This window comes from Toxotes jaculatrix, chromosome 2, assembly GCF_017976425.1.
Source record: "Toxotes jaculatrix isolate fToxJac2 chromosome 2, fToxJac2.pri, whole genome shotgun sequence".
Lineage (NCBI taxonomy): Eukaryota > Metazoa > Chordata > Actinopteri > Toxotidae > Toxotes > Toxotes jaculatrix.
The window spans coordinates 3,892,885-3,917,500 of record NC_054395.1 but is presented as its reverse complement, the minus strand read 5'-3'; the positions used below and the strand labels follow the sequence as shown (position 1 = coordinate 3,917,500).

Genomic DNA, 24,616 nt, shown 5'->3' with positions numbered 1-24,616 from the left:
CTTTCTTTCCATACCCTTTAGATACTGTATGTAATATTAATTCTTCTCATTTGGAAATTTGTCATCTGTTCTTTGCATTTGTTTCCTGTTTGCATGTTGCTTTGCGATGGTACGAGTGTGAGCAGACTAAGAGCGAGGATGTGAAGTGTGTGTGTGTGTGTGTGTGTGGTGACACACTTGAATCAAACTGTTACTGTAAGCAAGGGCGTCTGGGGGGACAGGCAGACAGAGAGCAGTGTACGGCCTGAGCTGAGCAGAGTCTCTTAGTTAGTGAACATATCCCATCTCCACACAGTAATGTTGATAGTATTCTATATGAGCATAGTGATGTTGCACCTCCAGGACTAGTTTTTAGATTCATTCTTACAATAGCTGTGTAACTATTTAAGTCCTTTTTGCAAATGTTGGTTTAATAACTTATTTACTCATGTCTGCTGTATTATTTTTTTATGTTGGCTTATTTATTATACATTTATTATCTATTTATTAAGTTTTGTTTAATTTATTTCAAAATGCTACCTGAGAAGATTTTAAACGGTAACCAAGAGAAGGTAATCATTTCCTCTGCATTGTTGAACAAAGAGGAAATATTTTAAGATATCAACTATGAATTGTTTTATATATCTTATTATTTATTCCAAATACAGGGATCTTTTTAAGTGCAAATATTTTGTAACGGAAAGTTTTTAATAATTTTCTAAATATTTTTGTTGGTGCTTATGTTTATATGATTTTTTTTTCCCTTTTTATTTCGACAAACTATTTTCAGTACATTGCAATACACTGTGAATATTGAGCTGCACATATTTGGTATTTATTTGGTGATGAAGAACAAAGTGATGGTGAATATTTATTTTGTATTGTCTACGTGTTAATGATGGCTGTGTATGGATTAGTCTTTAAGTTGCTCTTGAAATAAAGGTTAACCCACAGTGCATGTGGACTGGACTCATACATAACTTGACTCATACAGCTCAGCGCAGGGTAGTATCAGTATTACCTACAAGAAAGGTGTCAAAGATCTGAAAACCCTTTCATCGCTCAGTGCTCCCTTTTATTTTGCTTTTGTACTGTGCTGTCGGTACAGACTGGAGTTTAAGGGAAACCATAAAGTGAGTCAAAACACAAACCAAACAGATTCATTTACTCATTTTAATGGTTAAAAAAATACTTCTTTGCGCAAAGAGACAACAATAAGTCCCCGTTTGCTGAGGAAACGAGGGACCGAAACAATTATGGCCACCAAATGATGACAGGTGGAGCAAGATAAGATGAGGTAAATGTTTTTTGAGGAGAAAACAAAAAAAGGCACAATTTACAATCAATCATGCCCCAAATTCACAATAATAACAATAATAATAATAATACTAATAATAATAATAACAACAATAATAATAATAATAATATATCAGTACAACTAAAAAAAAATCTGCAAATCTGCAACAACAAAAAATTACAGACCAGTCATATTATACAAGGCAAGTTTTGCCTGTCAGGCTCCTTCTGTGTGCTCTACCATAATCAGGCTTCTGTACACTGTGGAGCCCCTCACCCCCCAAGTCCTGCTGCTGATACTGTACACAGATAGCAGTTCTACAGTGAACAGGGACTTCCAGCATGCTATCTCACCACCAGACACGACACGCAGAGTTTGGAGGGCCCGATGCAATCGTCATGGCAGAAGGCACCGCAGCCTTGGCACATGATCATGGCTTTGAGGCGGCACGAGCACTTGAGCGCCACCTCCTCCGTCGTGCCATCGGTAAAGGCCTGGATGCTGAGGGTGGCCTGGCTGGAGGCCAAACGGGGCCGCAGTTGGAGCACGCCGTCCGCCACGCTCCGGGAGAAGCCGCCGTTGTCCATCACGGACACGTTGGCCGTGTAGCTCACCGCACCAACGCTGCTGCCTTGCTTGGGGAGCTTCCCGTACAGCTGGAAAGGGAGGGAGGAGGAGGAGGAGGGCGAGGGAGAAGAGGAGGTGGAGGGTGAACCGGAGGAGTAGGCGGCTTTGCTGTGCTCCTTCTTTGCCATCCGGGCTAAAGTCATCTCCATGTTGAGGAGTCCCTCCATTGCTCCCCCACTCAGGTAGCTGTCCATGGAGCTCACAGGCTCCTTTTTGGTAACACTCATGGGTATAATGGGGGAGGATTTGGCGAGAGCCTGGCAAGAGGGCCGCGCAGCCACTTCGTTCTTTATGGTAGGTGCAGGAGACAGCTGTTGTTGGTGAGGGTGGGGGAGCTGAGACTGTGGGGGACGCCAGTTGATCTTAATGGTGGGCAACACCTCAGTGGGACAGGTGTCTGCATGGGGAGGAGATGGGCCGTTGGGCATGGTCCGATGGGCTGGCTGAGGCCTGTCTGGAGTGGCCCCTGGTGAGGGCTGGGGACCGCGAGACTCTTTGATGACTGCAGACTCCATGGCGGTCTGAGAGCTAAGGTCTGACTTATTTCTGGAGGACAAAGAGCTGGAGGAGGATGATGAGGGTGGCAGAGAGGTGATGACCGGGACAGCCCCGGGGGCCTGTTGGGACTGATACTGTGATGTGGCTGGGGCCTCCACCAGGCACGCAACTGGGCGGCCTGTTGGAGACTTTTTGTGGCTCTGAGAGACTGCATTCAGTTCTGGACTAGGAGACTGGGCTGAGGCCTCAGGCCTGTGGCGAGGCCCTGGGGTCCTTGCCAGTGGTGGTCTGGGTTGGGGTCCTGGCAATCTGCTGATCTCCAGCCTGTTGGCAGAATGTGAGGGTAGAACTTTCTCCAGGGGTAGGCTTCCCTGCAGTAGCTGAGTGACTAAAGGGTTGTTGGCCTCCACACTAGACACCGGTCTGGCTGAGCCAGTCAGTCTCTTGGAGGCAGCTGCAGCAGCAGGATGAGTGGCAGAAGACTTTAAACCTCCACGACACTCTTCCTCAGCAGAACTCTGTCTGGAAGCTCTACAGTCATCCACAGGTTCCATTTTGACCACAACGTTGGTGTCCCTGAGCCCCTGTGGGTGGGCTGCAGGTACAGACTGGTGGTCCTGTGAATGAGAACGGCTCTGCTGAGGATGAGGCAAGCTGTTGGGGAAGCAAGGCTGAATGACAGTCTGGCCTTGGCGGCTGGACACGTGGGCCTGGATGACTGGTTGCTGGCTCTGAGGAGAAAGGCTGCAGATGACCGGCTGGCTGATTCTCTGGTTGCTCGGTGTGGGACACCAGTCCTGGTCAGGATGCTGCTGCTCATCCTCCTGGCTCTCATTCTCGCAGTCTGATGCGGTTTCCGTAGAGTCGCTATGTGTTCCAGCTTCATCATCTTTCTCAGAGGAGGAGTCCAAATGCTGGGGGGAGGACACGTCTGTTTGCTTTCTCTCAGTAGCTGATTGAGAAAGTAGCTCTGTGTGGTGGGAACTGTGATGGATTACACCACCCAGTCCAGCCTCCTTCCCTTGCTCCTTGTCTCTGGGCTGACAGGAACTGGCCAGCGTCTGAATAACGTCCACACCCTGAGCCCCAAACCTGGGAAGGGAATCTGGGATTGAGGTTGGGGCCAGTGAGGGTTTTTCACAATCCTGGTCTGGCCTCTCTGAAGGTGCAGTAGCAGACTCAGGCACCTTGCTTTGCCTGGTTGGCTGGGTGGCCAAAGACTCAGCTATCGTGTCAGGGTCTGGAGAGGGCGAGTCAGATCCCTTGTCTGTGAGCCCGTTGGAGGGGCTCTGGACACTGGCTGATGTTGCTTCTATTTCATCTACAGCCTCTGGCCCCCCAGCTGCCTCCTCTCGAGGAGGGCTTGGGGTCTGTGGGGGCTCCAAGGACATGGAAGTTGAGGTAGTGGACAGGGATGGGGAGGGTTGGGGTGTGGGATCTACACTGAGAAGCAGTAGTTGTGTTCCAGACGAATTAGAGCTTGAAGACGATCCCTGCTCCTCCATCCCACTATCTCCTCTGCTTCCGCTTCCACCTCCTCCTCCTCCTCCGGGCTCGATAGGTCCTGGATGCTCTCGCGCTCTTCGTCCATTGCTGCTATCCGGTAGCCCAGCAGCAGACCGCAGCCTGACCCCGGCCGGCCCTGTCCCGTCGCCAGAGGCTGCAACAGCAGCAGCGGCCTCGCGCTGGGCCCGGGCTTGCTGGGCGCGGGCTTTGATGTCTGCCAAGGTGCGTGCGCCCCCCGTCCCCGACCGCCGCGAGCCCTCGCCGGGGGGCACGATCCGGGGACAGATCTGGTAGGTGGGGTGCCCTTTGACCCAGGGAGGTTTGATTCTGGACAGTTGAATCTGGGGACAGAAACAAAGTGGACGGGGACAGTGAGAAAGATTTTACCACAACAACAACTTTTTTCTGATCAGGTTAATTATTTTTAGTCTTACCCGGATAGGCGGCACCTTGGGCTCTTCTGTTGTCGGCTGCGGCTTCTCCGAACGGACGCTGTCAATTGTGGTACGAAAGGACTGACGGTCATCAAGCCGTGGCCTCTTTTCGGGGAAGCTGGAGAAGGCCTGAGTCTCATCTGGCCTTCTCTTCTGCTCCTTGAGCTGGGCGATGGGTACAGGGGTGCTGGCTGGGCTGGCTGAGGGGCTGCTCTCGCGGCTGCTGGTGGCTGTACCCCCTGTGATGGATGTGACCACAGAGGCAGTGTCATCCAGGGGATCGGCGGCAACTGCAGCACTGGAGGATGCCGAGGAGGACGAAGATGAGTCCAGGCCTGTGGCAAAAGCCCCCTGTCTATCAGAGGGTGAGGAGGGCGAGGAGGCGGGTGAAGAGGCGGATGAAACCGAAGAGGAGGAGGAAGAAGGGGAGGAGGTGGAAGCCAGTACGGGTGCAACCTCTTCTGGGAGCAGGTGTGCTGTAACTTCGGGTTCGTCGTTTGCACTGGTGGAAGCTGGGCTGGGGCTGGGGCTGGGAGTGGGAGTGGGTGTGGGAGTGGGGGCTGGCAATGTGACTGGCTCCGGATTGGGTGAGGGCTTTGGCTCCATGGAGACACTCTCAGCTGGGAGCTCCACACCGCACTCCGCCTGCAACACCACTTCACCTTGAACAACGGTATTGTCAGACATGGGAGAGCCAATTGAGACAGCTGAGATGTCCACTGCAGTGCTGGCCTCGGCTGCTTCTGCAGACTGCAGGGCGGGAGTAGAGGCCTTGCAGAGGGTCCTGCGGGCCCTGCGGCGCAGGTCAGCCCGCGTGCGCCGCCTCATCCTGCCATCTCTCCTCCGCCGTCCCACGCTGCGTCGCTTTGGGGCGCCAGTTGCCACCACGGCCACATCACTGTCAAGCATGCTGGCTCCAACTTCGCTGGCTTCATTCATGGTAAGCTTTAGGGACTCCTCTCGTGTTAGGCCAGACCTACAAATACAAAACACAACAGATTAGCACATTGTGGAAACACAGTGTTTCAACTAATAAATATTAGCAGTAGCCTGACATTAAAAACCCAACCCAAATACGACTAAAACCCAACATGTTTGTTGCGAATTCAGACTTGAATGAAATGGGGCACAGGCAGAGGAGGAGGAGTGGCAGCAATCTACCCCTCAAGTTTATTAATTAATCTGAGACCTAAGCCTAGTTATAGCACATTTGAAAGCCTTATCCTCAGCCTCTCACATCCAAACTCAAAGACAGAAAAACAAGTACTATTTGCTGTGGTGTATCGTCACCACCTGCTGCTTACTCAGAGATTTTGTCTGAATTCACAGAATTTTTATCGGTTTTAGTGCTTAGTACAGATAAAGTAATTATAGTGGGCGACTTTAATATTCATGTAGATACTGACAATGACAACCTTAAGACTGCTTTCCAATTGAGTCAGTATTAGACTCATTTGGCTTCTTTCAAAATGTTAACAAACCAGCTCACTCTTTTAATCACACCCATGGTCTCATACTGACATATGGCATTGAAGCTGAATATTTGACAGTATTCCCTCAGAACCCTCTTTTATCCCATCATTCTTTAATAACATTTGAATTTACAATTATGAACTGCACAGCATTTCAATTCAAATTAGCTAGTGTAGATATTTGTCTAATAATGCTGTTACCAATATAAGGAAGGAAGGAAATATAAGGAAGTTATTCCATCTTTATTCACTCCAATACCATGTGCCAGTTTTACAGAGGGCAATGACCTAAACTTTACTCCAGCAGATATAGACTATCTAGTTGATAGTACTGCTGCTTCATTACGTATGTAAAGCAGATATCACAAAAACTGGAAAGAAGGTATCCATATCATCCTGCCTACAACTGTTAATGATGTACGTGTGTCAAGAATAGCAACTTTAGAAACATCTGCCAGTCCTGATTTGTCATTAGACTGTTTCTCTCCCATAGATCTTGCTGAGTTGACTTCAATAGTTACTAAATCTAAACCATCAACATGTCTTTGGATCCTATCCCAACCAGACTTCTCAAAGATGTTTTACCTTTGATTGGCATTTCCATATTAGATCAGATAAATCTCTCTTTGGTAACAGGTTATGTTCCACAGGCTTTTAAGGTTGCAGTTATCAAACCTCTACTTAAAAAGCCTTCTCTTGACCCTGGTGTTTTATCAAACTATAGACCTATATCCAATCTCCCCTTTGCTTCTAAAATTCTTGAAAAGGCTGTTGCAACTCAGTTGTGTGACCATCTTCATAGGAACGGTTTGCTTGAAGTTCTTCAGTCAGGATTTAGAGTTCATCATAGCACAGAAACAGCACTGGTGAAAGTTACCAACAACCTTCTCATAGCATCAGACAATGGATACGTCTCTATACTTGTCCTACTAGATCTTAGTGCTGCATTTGACACTAGTGACCATAGTATCCTATTGGAAAGACTGGAACATGTCATTGGGATTAAAGTAACAGCACTAGGTTGGTTTAAATCATCAGATAGTTAGGGTTAGGGTAGACCAGTTTGTTCATGTTAATGACGATTCCTCCATTTATACCAGAGTTAATCATGGAGTTCTACAGGGTTCTGTGCTTGGACCGATATTGTTCATCTTATACATGCTTCCCCTAGGCAATATTATCAGGAAGCATGGAATAAATTTTCATTGCTATGCAGATGATGCCCAGCTATATTTACTTATGAAACCAGATGAAACAGACCAGTTAGCCATACTTCAGGCATGTCTTAAAGACATAAAGGCCTGGATGACCTGTAACTTTCTTCTTCTGAATTCAGACAAAGCCGAAGTTATTGTGTTTGGTCCTAAACACCTCAGAAACAGATTACCTAATCTTATAGTTACTCTGGATGGCAATTTAGCCTCCAGCACGACTGTGAGGAACCTTGGAGTTATTTTTGATCAGGATTTGTCCTTTAACTCGCATATAAAACAAGTCTCCAGGACCGCCTTCTTTCACCTGTGCAATATCGTTAAGATAAGGCTGAAAAATGCTGAAAAACCAGTCCATGCATTTGTTACTCCTAGGCTGGGCTACTGTAATTCCCTATTATCAGGATGTCCTGTTAACGCTTTAAAAAGCCAAGCTGATCCAAAATGCTGCAGCGAGAGTACTGACTGGAATTAGCAAGAGAGATCATCCAGAATTGATTTTAAAATCCTTCTCCTCACATATTAAGTCCTCAATGGTCAGGCTCCTTCATATCTCAAAGATATCTATCCCAACAGATTGCTTCGTTCCCAGAATGCAGGTTTGCTTATGATTCCCAAAATCTCTAAAAGTAGAATGGGAGGCAGAGCCTTTAGCTATCAGGCTCCTCTCCTGTGGAACCAACTGCCAGTTTGGGTTCGGGAAGCAGACACCCTCTCGAATTTTAAAATTAGGCTTAAAACCTTTTGTCTGACAAAGCTTATAATTGGTTGTGTTACACAATTACACAATTATTTCTATAGACGCTGTTACAGTTAAGGATAAAGCCCATAGTAGGACTGGCTCAGGCAACTGAACCATCCCTTAGCTATGCTGCTATAGGCCTAGGCTGCTGGGGGACTTCCCATGATCCTCTGCACACCTCTTCTCTTCTCTCTTTCTCTCCTCAGACCCACTCTCACATTTATTAACCTTTATTACATGTCATTAACTCTGTGTCCTCTCTCCCCCGTAGTCCTGTGCTTTTTTCTCTCTGGTCTTTCTTTCTCTGTACCTGTCTGCAGGTGTCTCTGGCTCCAGAGATGCATGTTCTCTGTCTGTGGTCCTGGCTCCACCCACCTGCTACTGTTTATTGTCTACAATTATCAATTTCTAACACATTACTATGCTTAATGTTCCACTCTGCTATAGATAGCTTGGATTAATATTCTATGCAGACTGTAATGTAGATAATTACCAATCATTTTGCTTCGGTGCTCTGTTTCCTATCATAACTGTAATCTGCTGAGCACACAGTATCCACTAACTGATCTGTAATCCGAACAGTTAGGATTACCCTCTAACGTTGTCCACTTCCAACCTTGTTTGTATCATGTTTTATATGTTGCATGTCCTTTCTTCCTGTTAAAAGGGAGTTTTTTCTTGCCACTGTCGCCTTAAGTGCTTGCTCTTTGGTCAGGCTCTGGGTCTCTGTAAAGCGCTTTGAGACAATTTTGATTGTGGAAGGAGCTATATAAATAAAAAATTGAATTGAACTGAAAATGGGTCGATACTTACTTTTGTCCGTGGTACTCCTCGAAAAACTTTTCCTTCCACGCCTCTACCTTCTTCTCCTTCTCCATTTCCTGTCGGAAACGCACCTGCATCTCGTGGGTGAACTCACCTGAACAGGTCAAACACATGTGAGGGTTTCAAAGGGCGGCTTTGCAACCGAACTTCAATCAACCAAGTAGAATATTGAGCAGAAAACTAACTTAGATGCCTTTCACTTGTTACAACAGACAGCTGTTGTTCACTTGTAGTACTGTAACATCATAAGTATGTAAGGTAGGACACATTCTGAACCGGGTCTGGGAATGGGACTGATTCACCAAGGTCATGTAGAAGTGTTTGTTTTGTAGTTCTACACTTTATGGCCTCTTTTCATTCACACCACGGGAAAACTGCTTGAGTACATTGTTACCTTATCCTCACCTTCTTTATGGTAACCTACTTTTGGCTTCTGTTGTCAGCAGTTCATTCCCTTCACATTCCTATCAGGTCTTTTTTCTGTTCGAGCTCCTAGTAAAAATGTGGTAGCTTGTCCATGACAGAACAATCATTTACCCTCAGCCAGCCTTTCTTTCCAGCTCTGGGAGGCATGGGTGAAGAACTCATTGTTGAGAGCTGAACTGCTGAGTCTGGCCATACCATCAGGTCCAATCTGCAAAAGGAGAAAGAGGACAGAGTACAAACAGCAGGAATCAGTAAAGAACTGAGTGGCCTACACTTCACATGCATTAAACTGACACTAAACATTTCATTTCTTTCATTGCTGCTGTGTTGAATTTGATGATTCACACATTTTTTGTCGCTGCTTCCTTTTAAGTTGTATCGTGTGCAATGTTAAACCATTAACACCAAAAAGCCTGAACATGTTACACCAACAGTCTTAAGAACAGTCTAAAGAGCTGCTCTGTTATTCCCTTCTTTTACTGCTCATTTACACCATTTGTTTGTTAGACACTTTTTTTTTCAAAACTCACTTCATCCATTCTGATACCAGATACAGAATTTACAATCCTCTTGTTGTTGATCACAACATTGCCTGAAGGAGACCTGAGGTAACACGGAACTTACATAAAAAGCTGACCAAAAACAAAGTGAGGGGCTCGGATTGCACTACTAGCCAAGCATCCAAGCACGTGGCCAAGCAGCAGTTTGAATAATAACTGTTGCCCATATGATCATGCTGCTTTGTGATATCTGGTAACACGTACAGGTTTTTCATGTTGTGTTTGCATAGCCCAGAGATTGCAGGATGGCATTCTGTTAACATCACCCATCAGAGGTGATGCCCAGGTAGAGCAGTGACAGATTACATTTATAAGAGCTGATGGCAAGCCTACCAGCACAATTATTGACCATTTACTAAATCCATTATTCTGATTGTATTCACCAGTTGAAAAAGATGCAGTGCATCTATGATGTTGACTCCAAAATGTTCTTAGTCTTTTTTATTCTTAATGATTTTATTACACCGCTTACTAAAGCACATGAGAGGATACCACCGGAGATTGTTCGACCATGGGGATAAGCGTGGAGTGTAATCCCGCTGAGACGGCGGCGGCGAAAGAGGAAGCAAAAGCGGGGGAAACAAGTTGGGTGTGTAAGCTAAGCTAAAGGCTATTCCGTATAAACTGCCTCTTCCGACGATCCTCCTCGTGAATGTCTGGTCAGTTTCTAACACGCTGGACGAGCTCAGATTGATGATACTATCCCATAGCAACATCAGGGAGTGCTGTGTGCTGATTTTCAACGTGACATGGCTGAATTGTAACACTCCGGACGAAGCAGCGGAGCTAGCAGGCAGCACGCTCCACCGTGCTGAAGAGGCCGGTAAGAAAACGGGCGGTGGCGCATGGACACTAAAATTACATAGAGACTCTGCACTCCCGACCTGTGAATATACAACTGTGAAATGCAGACCCTTCCACTCACCGAGGGAATTCTCCTTTCACATCACTGGCATGTACATACCACCACAGCCTAAAGCAAAGGTAGCCTTGGAGCTACTGCACACAGCTATCAGCAAACAACAGGACTCCCACCCCAAAGGTGTCTTTATTGTTGCAGGGGATTTCAATGAGGCAAACCTCGGGTTAGTTCTTCCCAATTTCTACCAGAATGTCAAATGCCCAACCAGGGGAGAGAAGACCCTGGACCATGTGTATACCAATGTGGATAATGCCTACAAGGCTGTGGCGTGACCCCACCTTGGACAATCTGACCATCTCTCTCTGCTAATGTTGCTATCTTATAGACCACTCATTAGCAGGACTAAATCATCCAGCAGAGAGATCACAGTCTGGCCTGAGACTGCAAAATCACAGCTGAAAGGCTGCTTTGAGAGCACAGCCAAGGCTGTCTTTGACGAGGACAGCTCAGATCTGGACCACTACACAGCCTTGGTATTGTCCTACATTAGTTGTTGCACAGAGACTGTTACATCCACAAAGACAATCCAGGTGTTCCCACCCAGAAACCCTGGTTTAACAACGAAGATCAGGAATGCCACGTACATAGCCAAAGACAGTGCAGCTTACAGCCTCGCGAGAGCCAACCTGAAGCGTGGCATCAAGGCAGCTAAGAACAAATACAGGCTCAAGATCGAAGGGAACTTCAACAACAACGATCCCAGATGCATGTGGCAGGGCTTACAGTCAATCAGAAAACAAGCTGCACTCTGCCTGCTAAAGGTGACCCCCTGCTTGCTGAGGAACCTGTTCTTTGCCCGCTTTGAAAATGGCAGCAGCATTGGATATGCAAACAGTAGCAGGTGGGGATGGACACAAAGAAGGTAAGGAATGTACAGCTGCGTGTCAAAGTCAGGAAAGAGACAGGACCTGATGGCGTCCCGGGACGTGTTCTACAGGCATGCGCAGACCAGCTTGCTGAGGTGTTCACAGACATCTTTAACCTCAGCTGGAACAGAGCAGTTGTCCCAGCATGCCTCAAATTGTGAGCAGCCTGAATGACTACAGGCCGATCGCACTCACAACAGTGACTGCGAAATGCTTTGAAAGATTAATCGTGGCTCAGATTAAACGCACCATCCCTGGCAAACTGGACATCTACATCGGGCTACTCTTCCTGGACTTCAGCTCGGCCTTCAATATGGTCGTCTGCACACACTTCCCATGTCATCGGCAGAGCACAACAATGCCTCTACTTCCTGAGGAAGCTGAAGAAGGCTGGACTGCCTCGGAAGCTCCTCAAGAACTTCAACCAATGCACAGTGGAGAGCACTCTGAGAGCACCCTGACGTACTGGGTCACGGCGTGGTACCCAGGATGCAACAGGAGGGAGCAGAAAGCACGGCAGAGGGTCACCAAGGCAGCACAGAAGATCATCGGGTCTGATCTACCTGCCATGAGCCACATCTCCGAGACCCCATGTCACAGCAGGGCTAGGACCATGACCTGAGACCCGACCCACCCTGCCCACCACCTCTTCAGGCCCCTAACCTCTGGCAGGAGACTCAGGACTATTCAGGTCCGCACCACAAGACTGAAAAACAGCTTCTTTCCCAGAGCTGTCAAACTGCTAAACGGGCTGTAGGATTCTGATTTTGTGCATGCATACAGTGCTTAACAAATATATTAGACCACCTGTCATAAAAATCAAGAAAACATTTAATATTTTTTAGAAATCTTTCAAAAACTTGTTTAAAACTAAAAATGTTATTGTTATTTATTTGGCAAATAAACAGAAACAACTAAATAGTCCTTTTTCCACACATAATAACACAATAAAATCAAGAATGACATAAAACTAATGGTTCAGGAATGCAAGTAAATCACTATAATTTGACATGTTAATCAAGAAATAATATTGTGCTTTACTATTTTTTCAGTTTTTTTTGTAAAACTAAATCTGAAAATTCATGGATAAAAATAATAATTATATTTTTGCATTAAAAATATAATTTTGGGTTAAAGAGCTTCTACAAACTGGTGTATTAACCATTACAGAAAGATAAAAAATTATTTTGGTCATTCATTTAGGGCAGCTGTGGCATAAACCTTACATTGGGTGGTGGTCTAATAAATTTGTTAAGCACTGTATATATATTTTATTTTATTTTATTTTATTTTATTTAGACTTGTTGAATACCAACCCAACTCTGTTGTAATGCTGGCAACAGTCAGCAATGACAATAAAACCTGTCTTTAAAAAAATGCGAAGGTATAAAAGCTAGGGGTAAACTGCTAGGACAGATAAACAACATACCTGTCGGTCCACCTCTGGCAGCAGCTGCAGCAACTGTTGCTGTGAGTGTGTGGGAAAGGCTGAGAAGGTCCGCACATTGATGAGGGCTCTGATGTTGGTGTTGACCAGGATGGAGCCTGGTGTTTCAAAATCTACATCCACCCCACCTCGACTCCTCTTCATGGGCCCTGCCGCAGCAAGAAACCACATTTGACTCAGCCACTTAGCTTAATACTAAAACATATATGAAGATCAAACACACAATCTCACTCAACAGCGTTTTTCCTATGATGTTATTATGGAAGTGAAGTTTTTATCATGTGTGTAAGATTTTTTTTTTTTTGTGTGCTTGCAAACATGTCCTGCCGGGAGGTTTCTATGTATCTGCATGTAATGTGCACAATAATGAGCAGGGTACACATCTGTGTAACTTATATATGAGGCGTCTCATACATTTAAACATTTAGAAAATTACACTTAAGCATAATAAAAGTATAGTCTGTACAATTGTTGACATTTACTGAACCAGCCATATACAGTTAAAAATAACATAATACAAATACTACATCAACCCAAAAGGTCTATGCCTCCAACCAACTCCCTCCACTCTCCCCATCACAATCCTTCCCTCCATCAATCATTCACACCGCCGGCCCCCACAAACTTTCTACCATTTCTTTAAGCTCCTCACCCTAACCTCGTCCCCAAATCCTAAAGGTTCAAAGTGGGTCTAAAACAAAGTCTTAGTGGTGGCACAGTTGTGTCTTCAGATAACTGGTGAAAGGATTCACTCAAACCCCTTTTGTTTGTTGTAATAGTTTGCTTTCCATCTTTCCACATTCTGCCGTTCGTCTTTATTAATTAGGCTAATGTTAATGATGTCTGACTTGTCCAGCTGATCAGCATTCTGGACTCTGACTTTCATTACTGCTGTGCTGTTACTGCAGCTGTCCTCATCACAAAAGAGTGGTCCTTACCTGAGGGGACGTGCTCTCCATTCACTTTAAGAGGAGTGAGGACAACACGGGGCATCATGACTGCTTTCTTCCTCTGCCTCCCTGACTGTAAGATAAGATACACCTTTATTAGATAAGATACAAGTAGCAACACAAATGGTGAGATGGACAGGTTGAGACAGAGTATATTACAGTATATTATAGTGAGTATATTAAGTAGCACAGTCCGTCTACAGATCGAGTCCAAACATATGTCATGAGTGTGATACATAGGTCATTACATCTTAAGATATTTCTTCAGGAGTTACACAACGCATTCAACTGTAAAATAACCTAATGACTAATGAGCACATGTTATAATTTCCACTGTGAACAGGAAGCAGGAAATAGCTTGGCTCCATGCAGGGGACTGACCTGTCTTGAGCGGCTCAGTCTGGTCTGGGCGTGTTGAGTGTGTTGGGTCTGCTGTGTGTCTGTGCGTCCCTGCTGTCCCGTAGCCCTGCTGAGGCGAGTCTGAGGCTGGCTGCTGGGGGCCTGCAGCTCCGTGGAGCAGGAGGCACTGGACGAGCTCTCATCCACTGAGGCTTCAGGTCGGGCGAAAAATACACTTAGAGGTTCGCTCTCTCACACATGTTGTGAGGGAGCTGCTAAATGCTGCTGACAGCATTTAACAAGCAAGCAAAATATACATTTACAAAGAAAAGACATATGCTCTTGCTGAAACACATCTTCCCTTGTGTTTCGGGTAATTTTAAAACAGGGCAACATGCATTGGTCTCTAGCTGAATCTGTATTTAATGGCACCATTATTGCACCATGCCTTCAGCCAAGCTCAGCGTTTACATGGCAACTACGGAAAGAACAAGTGACATGATCCAAAACACCAGTCTAACAGTGAAACCCTACTGTTTTGCTGGGGTTGTCTCAACAACCTGGGGAATGATTAAACTCAGTGTTTCAAAGGCTTTGAAAGGCCATTTTTAGATGAATGAATGTTTACAGTGGTACAGGAATATTACTTGCTGTTTTAATCCCTACAGGCTACTTGTATGCACATATGACACATGATGATACAGTTTGAAATCGCCAAAACATTCAGTGCCACTTCTACCCACAGAGACAATACAATACTAGAGACATACTGAACAGTGGCACCACTGTGAATGCAAACAAATCAGGCCGAGGCTCAAGGGCAAGCTCTCAGTTTATGTTCCAACCCTCAGCTATGATCACGAGCTCTGAGTACTAACAGAAAGGTCGTGGAATGGAGGTGGCCCACCCCATCTGAAACAAAGACCACCTCGCCAATTATTAAAAAAAAAGGTAACAGAACTCAAAACCATTTTTAGGGGAATCAAACAGTGACACTGTTTCATGTAGTATAGCAGATATTTAATGCACTACTGGGCCCTTATCCACAGTGGCATGCAAAAGTGTGACCACCCCAAATGATCTGAGTTCTCAGATAACGTTTACCACTTTAATTAGCTTCTCACAATGATGGCTTGTTTGTAATCACTGCAAGGAAAGGCCAGGTGATACTAAATAGTGACAGGCCGCTGCTTAGGAGGCTATAAGACGATAGCTAAGCATTTTCAGGCAGATATTCCCTCACTTAATAATGTAAATAAGAAGTAACAGGAATGATGGAGGTCAAGCTGAGGACTGGAAAAGCAAGAAGACTTTCTGGGAGAACTGCTTATAGGATTGCTAGAAAGGCAAATCAGAACTCGAGCTGGGCCACAAAAAAGCACTAGGAAGGTTTAGCAGACCCTGCAGTGGCAGAGCACTGCACACTTTTGATGTACTGTGCAGCGAGACCTGCACAAACACAACTTTCATGGAGGAATCAGGAGTTAGAAGTCTGCGAAGGAACATGTAAACAAAGCCTGACACATTTTGGAATCAAGTCCTTCAGACTGACTAAGTCTGGAGAAAAAGGGTGCAGATTTCATGAAAAGAACACCTCTTTTAAGCTTTGGGCCTTGCATTGTAGCCAGCGGCACATGGTGGGAAACATTTCAGTGAATTCAACTAAACTGAAGAAAAGAGGATGCCTCAAGACGTGTAAGCTGAGGGTTTTGTCATGGCCCTCACAGTTCCTTCACCTAAACATAATCAGAAATCTGTGGATAGACCTCAAAAGAGCAGCTCATGGAAGACAGCCCAAGAATCTCACAGAACTAGAAGCCTTTTGCAAGTAAGAATGTTTTGAAACTGCAAAATATCGAAATGCTTAAATCTTCTTTAAAATATGAATGAAATCTGGAACAGTAACTATAACAAGTTTCCTTTGCTGGGTGTCTGGACCTCCCACTGTTAGGGACAGTGTGTGGTGCTCGAACATCCAGGAGTATGGAGCTACACGTTCTAAAAGGCAACCAGCACTGAGAGTGAGGAAGGCTTCTGTTCATATTCCATGCTGCCCCATCAGGATGTTGGAAACGGTAGGAAATCAAGTCTCATCACTTGCAAGAATTATAGTGGGCTTGTGGCTGGAATGATACCTGTTCTATCCCCGGACTTTTAAGAACTTGGCCCTGCCTAATTACTGCCACTCAGGTACCCTTCATACTAATGAAAGTTTGCACATTCGCTGCCAGGGAGAGCACTGTGCTGGTGTTAGGATTCCCTGTAACAAAATCTGATCAATCTATCTAAAGCAACCTTTTCTTCCTGGGAAACCGCATTTACTTTTATACAACGTCACTTATGGGTCTTTACAAGCAACCCAGCTTTGCAGCGAACTGCATGGGGTCTATGGTCACATGTAGGCTGCCCTGCACTGAGTTGCTTTGGTTACTGTGGTTTACACCAGTGCTAAGGACAAATGTTGCTGTCTGATTACATTGATGGCTAGAAACCTGGTGGATGTAATGAGAGGTTACTAGTACATGGTGTGGGTGTTACCATCATTGTCTCCACTGGCAGCAGCGGTCTCGGTGGAGTCGCAGCTCTCCTGCTCGGTGGCTTCAGTGGGGCCGACTGGAACCACAGCCGAGCCCGCTGCGGCGCTGCTGCTGGAAGCTGGGTGGGATGTGCTGCCAGCTGGCTCAGTGGGCGTCTCCGACTCTGAAGTTGTCTTTGTCCACTGAAGGGCGTTCTTCTACAGCGTGTGAACAGTACAGAGTTAGCAGGTCCGTCTTTGTCTGGAGAAAAACTGTTCTCTGCATGTGTGCTACACATCATAAAGTTGTTTTTTTCCTTGTCGCTTGATCTTGTGGTCATGGATCAAATCCACTGCCACACAGAAGTACAATAATATAGGAATGAACATGTTTTACCCTACAGCCTTGCATAAATACCTTTGACGCCCTTTCTGATATCACTTCCTAATATGATAATGTAAACAATGTTAACATTAAACAATTCAAATGCAACTTTTTGGTGCAGTTTTCTTCTTCTGACACCAGTTATGATGGTAACATAAACTCACATAAATGACTTTCACAGGCAGTCAAGTGTAGAGGGTCAAGAGGATCATATACCTTCAGGGTAAACAGACTCATACGTCCAGGCAGTTTGAAGAAGATGCTGTTCTTGACTCGGTCTCCCCTCACCTGGGAGTGCAGCATGGTGACCAGGCAGGCCAAAGGTGCTGTACCACTGTGCCAACACAAACACACACAGTTACACCTCATGCGATTGGACTCAGAGGGTCAGGCTAAAGACATCAAGCCAAATTCAGGTGGTTCAACTAATGGAAGCTAAGGTGGGGTGATATGACAATGTATACATAAATGTCAACTGGAAGATGTTTTGCTACACAATTAATCCTTTAGTATCCATCCCTGATTCAGTACTTTGTTTTTGACTAACCAGTGAATTGTAATTGTTAAATCCCTGACAAATCAGATGTTCACATCTGGTTATTTTATCAATAAATGGTTTACTAGATTAACGATATGTCTTATTAGCAACGACGTGCTGCAATTACACCTGACATCAAACAGCTGAGACTAAGCATTAATGTGACAGTCCAGTCACAGAATAAAACATCTGATACTCCATGTAGTGTTACAAGTGTGTAGTGTAGTGTTTTTTAGTAGGTTCTCTGTTATCAGGCTACTCTTTATTAATGTATTATATCATTTAATGTACTTGGTGCAGGTTTACTATACAGCAGAGTAACATTTTACTAGCAATTTTAGTGTATGTATTTCCTGACAGCAGATGTTTTCCACTTTTTCAGTTTTATTTTGACGCATTTTCCACCCATACAACTATTAACAGTAGAGGATTAAATGCTTTTAATCAATATTGTGTTGTAGCACTATGAATAAAGTTTAGTGCCGTTAACAGTACAAAATGACCAGACTGTCGATCATTTCTACCTCCAAATAATTCTTCTGTTGGCTCAGTTCCTGTTCCACTTTTGTTTATCCATCTTTACAAGAATATTGAATATTGAAAACAAGCGGAATAAGCTTTACTTGGGGGTGTTGCAAGGTGACTGTGTTCCTGTTGTGCTGAATATTTGTTCAGATACTGCCCACAGCTTCATTCATGTTGGCTGGCTCACCCGGATCATCCTCAGATCTGGGCCCTAAATATTCCCAAACAGGGGTAGGGGCCTTTTTCTTTTTTAGGACTCCACCTGCTCTCACTGTCTTTCTCAGCCTGTATCACGACTGACCTCTGGTAGCGCCTGCTGTGCACTACAATACAGGATGTTTGAAAAAGTGTCTCTGTGCCAGATGAAGAGAAAAAGGGCCGCATGTTTTTGACATGCTGAAAATCAAACCTTGGAGATTTCTGAATATGGTGGTGAACCTTAACACCATGATAAGCACCCAAGCCTTGTATCATTGATTGACTTATAAACAGGCATTACTTTGCCTTGACAGGGGATGCTAATGCTTCCTGCCATCTTCTTGCCAGCTGACAAAATCAATCTAATCAATTCAAAGATACACTCACTGTTTTTTTTCACTCGTTTTCCCCCAAATCTTTTGATATCGTGAATTATTGTCACGAATTCCATAAAATTCACACCTCAATCATTATTTCAAAACATCAGTGCAGTGCACCTGGGATCTAAGACAAAATCACTGAGTGTGTGCTTTGGGTGAAAGGGTCTCTGTCATGTTTTCAAATGCACCAACAGTAAACATTGGCTTTATAGAATATGAATGAAAGGAGAGCCGTTTGGTTACAGAAGAGAAATAATTAATGAATGCAATAAAGGGTTATGGTCGTCCAACCTACCTCCTGTTTGGTCAGCAGCAGGCCAAGAAGTGCATGCAGAAGGAAATTAAAAAAAAAAAACACCTGAGTTATAACCATGTTGACTGACATGTTCAGATCATCTGTTTACTGTGTGATAAGTTCACTGACTACTAAAAATACTAGACAAGCACAAGAGAATCAATTATGGGATCAGCCATAATACAAAAAAAGAACCTTCTCCTACATGGCTAAGCTGTTACTTATAGTTTACTGGTGATTTGCCTCTGAGGCATTCGGGTCAGGCACTTCTACGAAAAACTGTGTGTACATATGTAAGAGTGTGCGTGTGTGAGTGAGCGTCTCTGACCGCATTTCCTTCAGCCCCTTGGTCTGGATGACATGGAGGATTTGTTTGGGAGTCATGGGTGCATCAGAGAAGTTCTCCAGAACCTGGAAAACATTCATATTGTTTTCAATTCACAAACCAACAAACACTGTAGGTAAAAAAAACCCCACTAAAAATACTAAATACAGTATCAGGATCAATCGAGACTCAAGAGTGGGTACCTCAAAGGCTGAGGCATCTAGATTTCTCCTGATGGTTGGACATAATGGACTATCTTTAAAATGACAATATATTTTTTTCTTTTTGAGTGAGAGAGAAAGAAAGAGAGAGCAGCAGTGGTCTGACAATCTCAACACTCACAGCAGTTATAAGTACATTTTAAACTAGCAAACCAGAAATTAAATTAGAATCAGAAAACAACACAAACACATAATTATACCTAGTTAATGTAAATTAAGAGTCTATTATATGAAAACATGTGCTATCCTTTATTTACCACTCATTTGTTTCAGTTTCCATTAATGCTAAGCTGCCATTTTTCAAACAAAGAAACCTTTTTAAACAAAGTCAAGAATTTCTTCATGAATCAGAATATTGAGCAGTTCAATATTAAAAAACAAACAAACAGCAACCTTTTGTCCATTTCTGTCCCAATCTTTGATATGAGCTGCTGAGCGAATGTCAGGATTTTCACTGTTCTTTGTCAGACATGAAATATCTAATACCACTGTCTTTATTAGGTACACCAGTAAAATAAAATACAATCCAACAGCTCAGCCATATATTCTACCTCTATGAAGATAATTAGTTACACTGACAGAGAGGTATTCATTGACTTGAGCAGTTGTTACTAAGGTTGTTATTTGCACTGGGGTTGAAGTAGGGTGTTTGTAATGTTTTCACTTTTTGCTCACTTTATTGTCCAAGAAGTGTTGAATCTGGGGCAACTGGACTTTGATGTCCAGGTCCAAACAAGTCCAGTTGACCTCAATTCAATCCTTCTTGGATAATGATGACTTAGAGGACTGAAAAGCTTCACAAGACATCCCACTTTGTGGTGGAGGTTTAATTCTAAATGGATAAATCTGCGATTTGTGCCCAACAATCTATACGCAATAATTCACAATGACAGAAAGAAAATGTTTTTAGAATTTTTTTGAAAATTTATGAAAAATAAGTGGCTAAAATCTCTCATTTACAAAACTATTGAGACAGTAAATTCAGTACTTTGTAGAAGCTCCTCTGACACCACTTACAACTTCAATTCTTCTTGGGAAAGTTTCTAAAAGCTTTGCACACCTGGATTTGTGCAGTTTATTCCATTCTTCCTGTCAGATCCTCTGTGTCAGATTAGATGGGCAGCATCCACAATCTTGAGGTTTCTCGACAAATGTTCTATGGTGTTTAAGTCTGGGCTTTGACTGGACCACTTAAGGACAGTAAGAGACTTGCAATTACAGTCACATCCACTCTGGAGCAGGTTTTCTTCAAAGACCTCTCTGTATTTGTCTGCATTCCTCCTCCTCCCAATTCGGACAGGTGTCCTTGTCACTGATGCTGAGAAGTACCCCGAAGGCACGGTGCTGCTACCAGCATGCTTCACCACAGAGATGGTATAAGCCAGGTAATGAGCAATGTTTGATGTGCTACCCAAACAGTTACATTTTTGTATGATTACACCAGAGAATCTTTTTCCCTACGCTCTCAGAGTCCTAGTCGTTCTACCATAAAGGCCTGACTGATGGAGTTCTGCCAAGACGTAGGGCCCTATGATTTCCGCGAGCACAGAATCGCGGAATCTGCCTACCAAAACGGAATCCACTCTTTAACGCGGAACATCACAGAGCCCGACACAACTTGACAAATTATGTCAAATTCTGCAATATTCCGCATTAAAAAATAGACTCCGCTCTAGTCGGCCAATTCCGCGATTCAGTGATCATGGAAATCATAGGGCCCTAAAGACGGTCGTCCTTCTGGCAGCTGCTTCCACTTCTGCAAAGGGTTTCTGAAACTCTGCTAGACTGCTGGACCCTGTGATCACCTCCCTGACCAAGGCCCTTCTTGCTTGGTCACTCTGCTTGGATGGCCAACTCTAGGAAGAGTCCTGGTAGTTCCAGACTTCTTCCATTTCACAGTTATTGACCACTGTGCTCCTGGGAACACTCAATGCTTTAGGAATAGTTTCATATCCTTGGCCTAATCTATGCCACAGAATTCCTTGGACTTCATGGCTTGGTTTTTTGTCCGAACATGCAATGTGAATTGTGAGGCCTTGCAGACACAGGTATATCCACCCAATTTGCCACTGGTGGACTCCAGTCAAATTCTAGGAACATCTCAAGGATAATTAATGCAAAGAGGAAGCACCTGACCACAATCTGGAGTGCCACAGTGAAGGGTCTTAGTACTTTTGCAAATGAGAGATTTCAGTTATTTTTCACCACTGATTATTGATTAACATGGCAATTTATCCATTTAAAAATTAATCTGTGTAAAAGTGTGCAAACATGGGCCCAAATACATTATGAAGCCACAGTATATTTTGGATCAAAATCTGGTAATTCAGAATTTTCTCTGCAATTGTTTATATCATATATTAGCTATATGAGTAGCAAGCATGGGCCTAAACCCAAGTATCTAGTAAGTCCCACTGCCCTCACACTGAGGATAAACACTAAACACTGTGGTAAACTGCACAGTCGTGAACTTATATGACATGTAGTGAACTCCTCAATCAAGTGGCAGTTTAAGTAATTAAAGGAGAGATGATTTCCAACTCTTATTTTGGCTAAGGTATAACGTTTACCTACCAACAGTTTGATGTGACAACACTTCTTTCTTAGCAATTAAAACTGGTCGATTTTCCGACAGAGACAGGGTGGTTTAACGGAAGTTAGCTAGATTTCGTTCACCTTCTTGCACCATTCAGAGCCAAAGAGGATTCTCCAGACAGCTGAGTTAGTAGTTAACGTTAGCTTGGAGCTTTGCTAACGCTAGCGTGCATTATGGTCTACAACATTAGCTAGTTACAATTACAAGTTAGGCGTTATGTGTAACGCTACGAGTTTAACAACGTCACGTTTTACTGACATGTTTGTTTGCATAAAGCGCATAAACTTGTCGTAGCGCTTTTGTGTTTATTGGGTTACTCGGGTTGCTCAGATGATAATTAGCGTAGGACTAGCTAGTTTGCTGCCTAGCAAACAAAGAGCTCAAAACAGTAGAGGTAGATGTTAGCGTGCTAACCACCGCTAGCATGTTGTGTTGCGTAGCTTCTTATGTTAGCAGCCTAAAATACATCCAGCAAATGTAAAAATGTACCCTCCCAGTAACATTTAAACATAGCGTGCCTGCTGGCTAGGTTAGCACTGCTATGTTAGTGGCTAGCTGTTACTAACGTTACAGAAGAACACAGGCTGTGGTCGTGAGGAGAATGTTCAAACACAACAACACATCTGGATCCATCAGTTCACGTTAATTCATCCATAACTTACATGCAGCTAGTTAAATGCGCAAAATAGACTGTTTACCATGCGAGCCGCCTCAGCCCAGGTCCGCTCCTTCTTTCTCTTTTGTTTGTCCTTCATTTCCTCTGCGCTGGTGTCTGCGGCTAGCCTGCTGTGTGTCTACAAAGCAACCTCAATACGATGGCGGTTTAGCTGTTTAGCAAAAATGGCTAACTACGTTCTAGGTTAACTATGTAGACCCAAGACAAGATGTTCCTTTTAGCTCGGGGCGATGCTGCGGTACCTGCTCGTCTGTGATAATTGTCACTACTGTATCCACTGTTTTGTCTAAACGAGCTCGACACACATCGTCTCTCTGTGGCACAGAAGCAGTGTGAGCGCAGTGCTGGCCGTGGTGCTGCTGCAGGACAAGCCTCTCTGGAATGCAACAACCAGGTCAAAGGTCAAACGCTCCGCAGGAATGCAACAAAACAACGTCCAGCCCACCGCATGCAAACAGCGCATCATTTAAAAATAAATAAATAAATATTTTTTAAATATATACACACACACACACACACACACACACACACACACACTATTTTTTCCTGACTTTTTAAACAAATGATTAATGGATTCATCAACAAAATAACTTGTCATTAATTTATAAATAAATAATAATTATTCTTACTTTCACTCCTAGAATTTACCCACAATGCTACAGAGAAAAACTTTATGTGTACAGAGCTGATTGTACACTGTGATAGCTGACTTATACGGTACAGTTAGATGGATCTAAGAACAGGAAAACATGGCATGTAAATTCAAATTGTAGTACTTTGCTTGCAGAACAAATAGAATGAACATGAAATAGAAATCTGCTCTTGTGTAAACTCAAACTTTCAAATTCAAGAAGTCTGCAAGAATGGTTTTTTTTTTTCCAGGATTGTATTTATTTATTTACCTTGATATGTACTCAGCCAATACTAGCTTCACCCAATTCCAAAACGTGTTCCACTGACCAAACACCTGAGTCATTCTGCCAGACACATACTGTAGGTATTATGTTTGAGTTCTGCCTCAATTTTGAATTTTATTCAGCCTTGTTTACGCCACCTCAGGAATATCACCACAATCCTTTGAATTCAGCAGGAAGTATCAAACAGCAGCTTTACGTTGCCTGAAATGTCTGTAGGACTATCAATGCCACAAATAACATCACCCACAGTCCTTCAGGTACTCCTGGATGAATGCTTCTTCAAATCCACTTGTACAAATACCCAGCATTATTTTTTAACTGAACATGGAACAACAGAACACAACAACTGCATATTATAGAGAAACACTATTTCACTCTCATGCCAAATATAATAAAAAAAATAATTAGAAAAAAAAGTTTTCAATAGATTACATAGACTGGATTGGAAATCTAAACACCTAAGGTCAGTTAAAGACAAATAGCTTAATAGGTAAATTAGCTTTAAGGATTTGGGGCTTTTTGTTTATGAATTAAAAAGCTGGCAAATTATGTGAAGTTTATCACTAATTCAACTTTTTTTGTATTTTTTTTAATAGTAGCATTAAGTGTCACAAATTTAGAAGACAACTACACTACCAATAATTTGATCATAAACAAAGTGACTTAAATCATTCAAAGAACATTTTTACAGTGTTACATTCCCATAAAAGGATGAAATGACTAATTGTTTATTTTTCTTTAAAGCATAATGCACACATCATCAGAAAATTACTGGAGTTGCAAGGATGTAGGGTATCAACCAAACTTTTTTCCACTCTAAAGACAAAAGAAGATTTTCCTGAAGGATTAAGTCTATTCTGAAGATGAATTGTATCTCTTCTACAGCTTGTTGCATATCCACTTCCCACAACTCCACAGTTTTCTCTTTTAAAGCAATATTATGC

At 43.6% G+C, this 24,616-nt stretch overlaps 1 protein-coding gene across 1 annotated transcript; it reads right to left on the bottom strand.

Annotated features, from left to right (window-relative positions):
- Positions 1 to 1,152: 1,152 nt before the first annotated feature.
- Positions 1,153 to 23,112, bottom strand: asxl1 (ASXL transcriptional regulator 1). Its single transcript, XM_041062164.1, has 11 exons — positions 22,778 to 23,112; positions 19,265 to 19,348; positions 17,218 to 17,337; positions 16,640 to 16,835; positions 14,144 to 14,313; positions 13,751 to 13,835; positions 12,795 to 12,961; positions 9,129 to 9,225; positions 8,580 to 8,685; positions 4,342 to 5,317; positions 1,153 to 4,248 (listed from the first exon to the last, which is right to left on the bottom strand). Exons 1-11 carry the CDS (start codon positions 22,832 to 22,834, stop codon positions 1,621 to 1,623), a joined length of 4,686 nt encoding a protein of 1,561 aa, XP_040918098.1. The 5' UTR covers positions 22,835 to 23,112; the 3' UTR covers positions 1,153 to 1,620.
- Between the last annotated feature and the right edge of the window lie 1,504 nt (positions 23,113 to 24,616).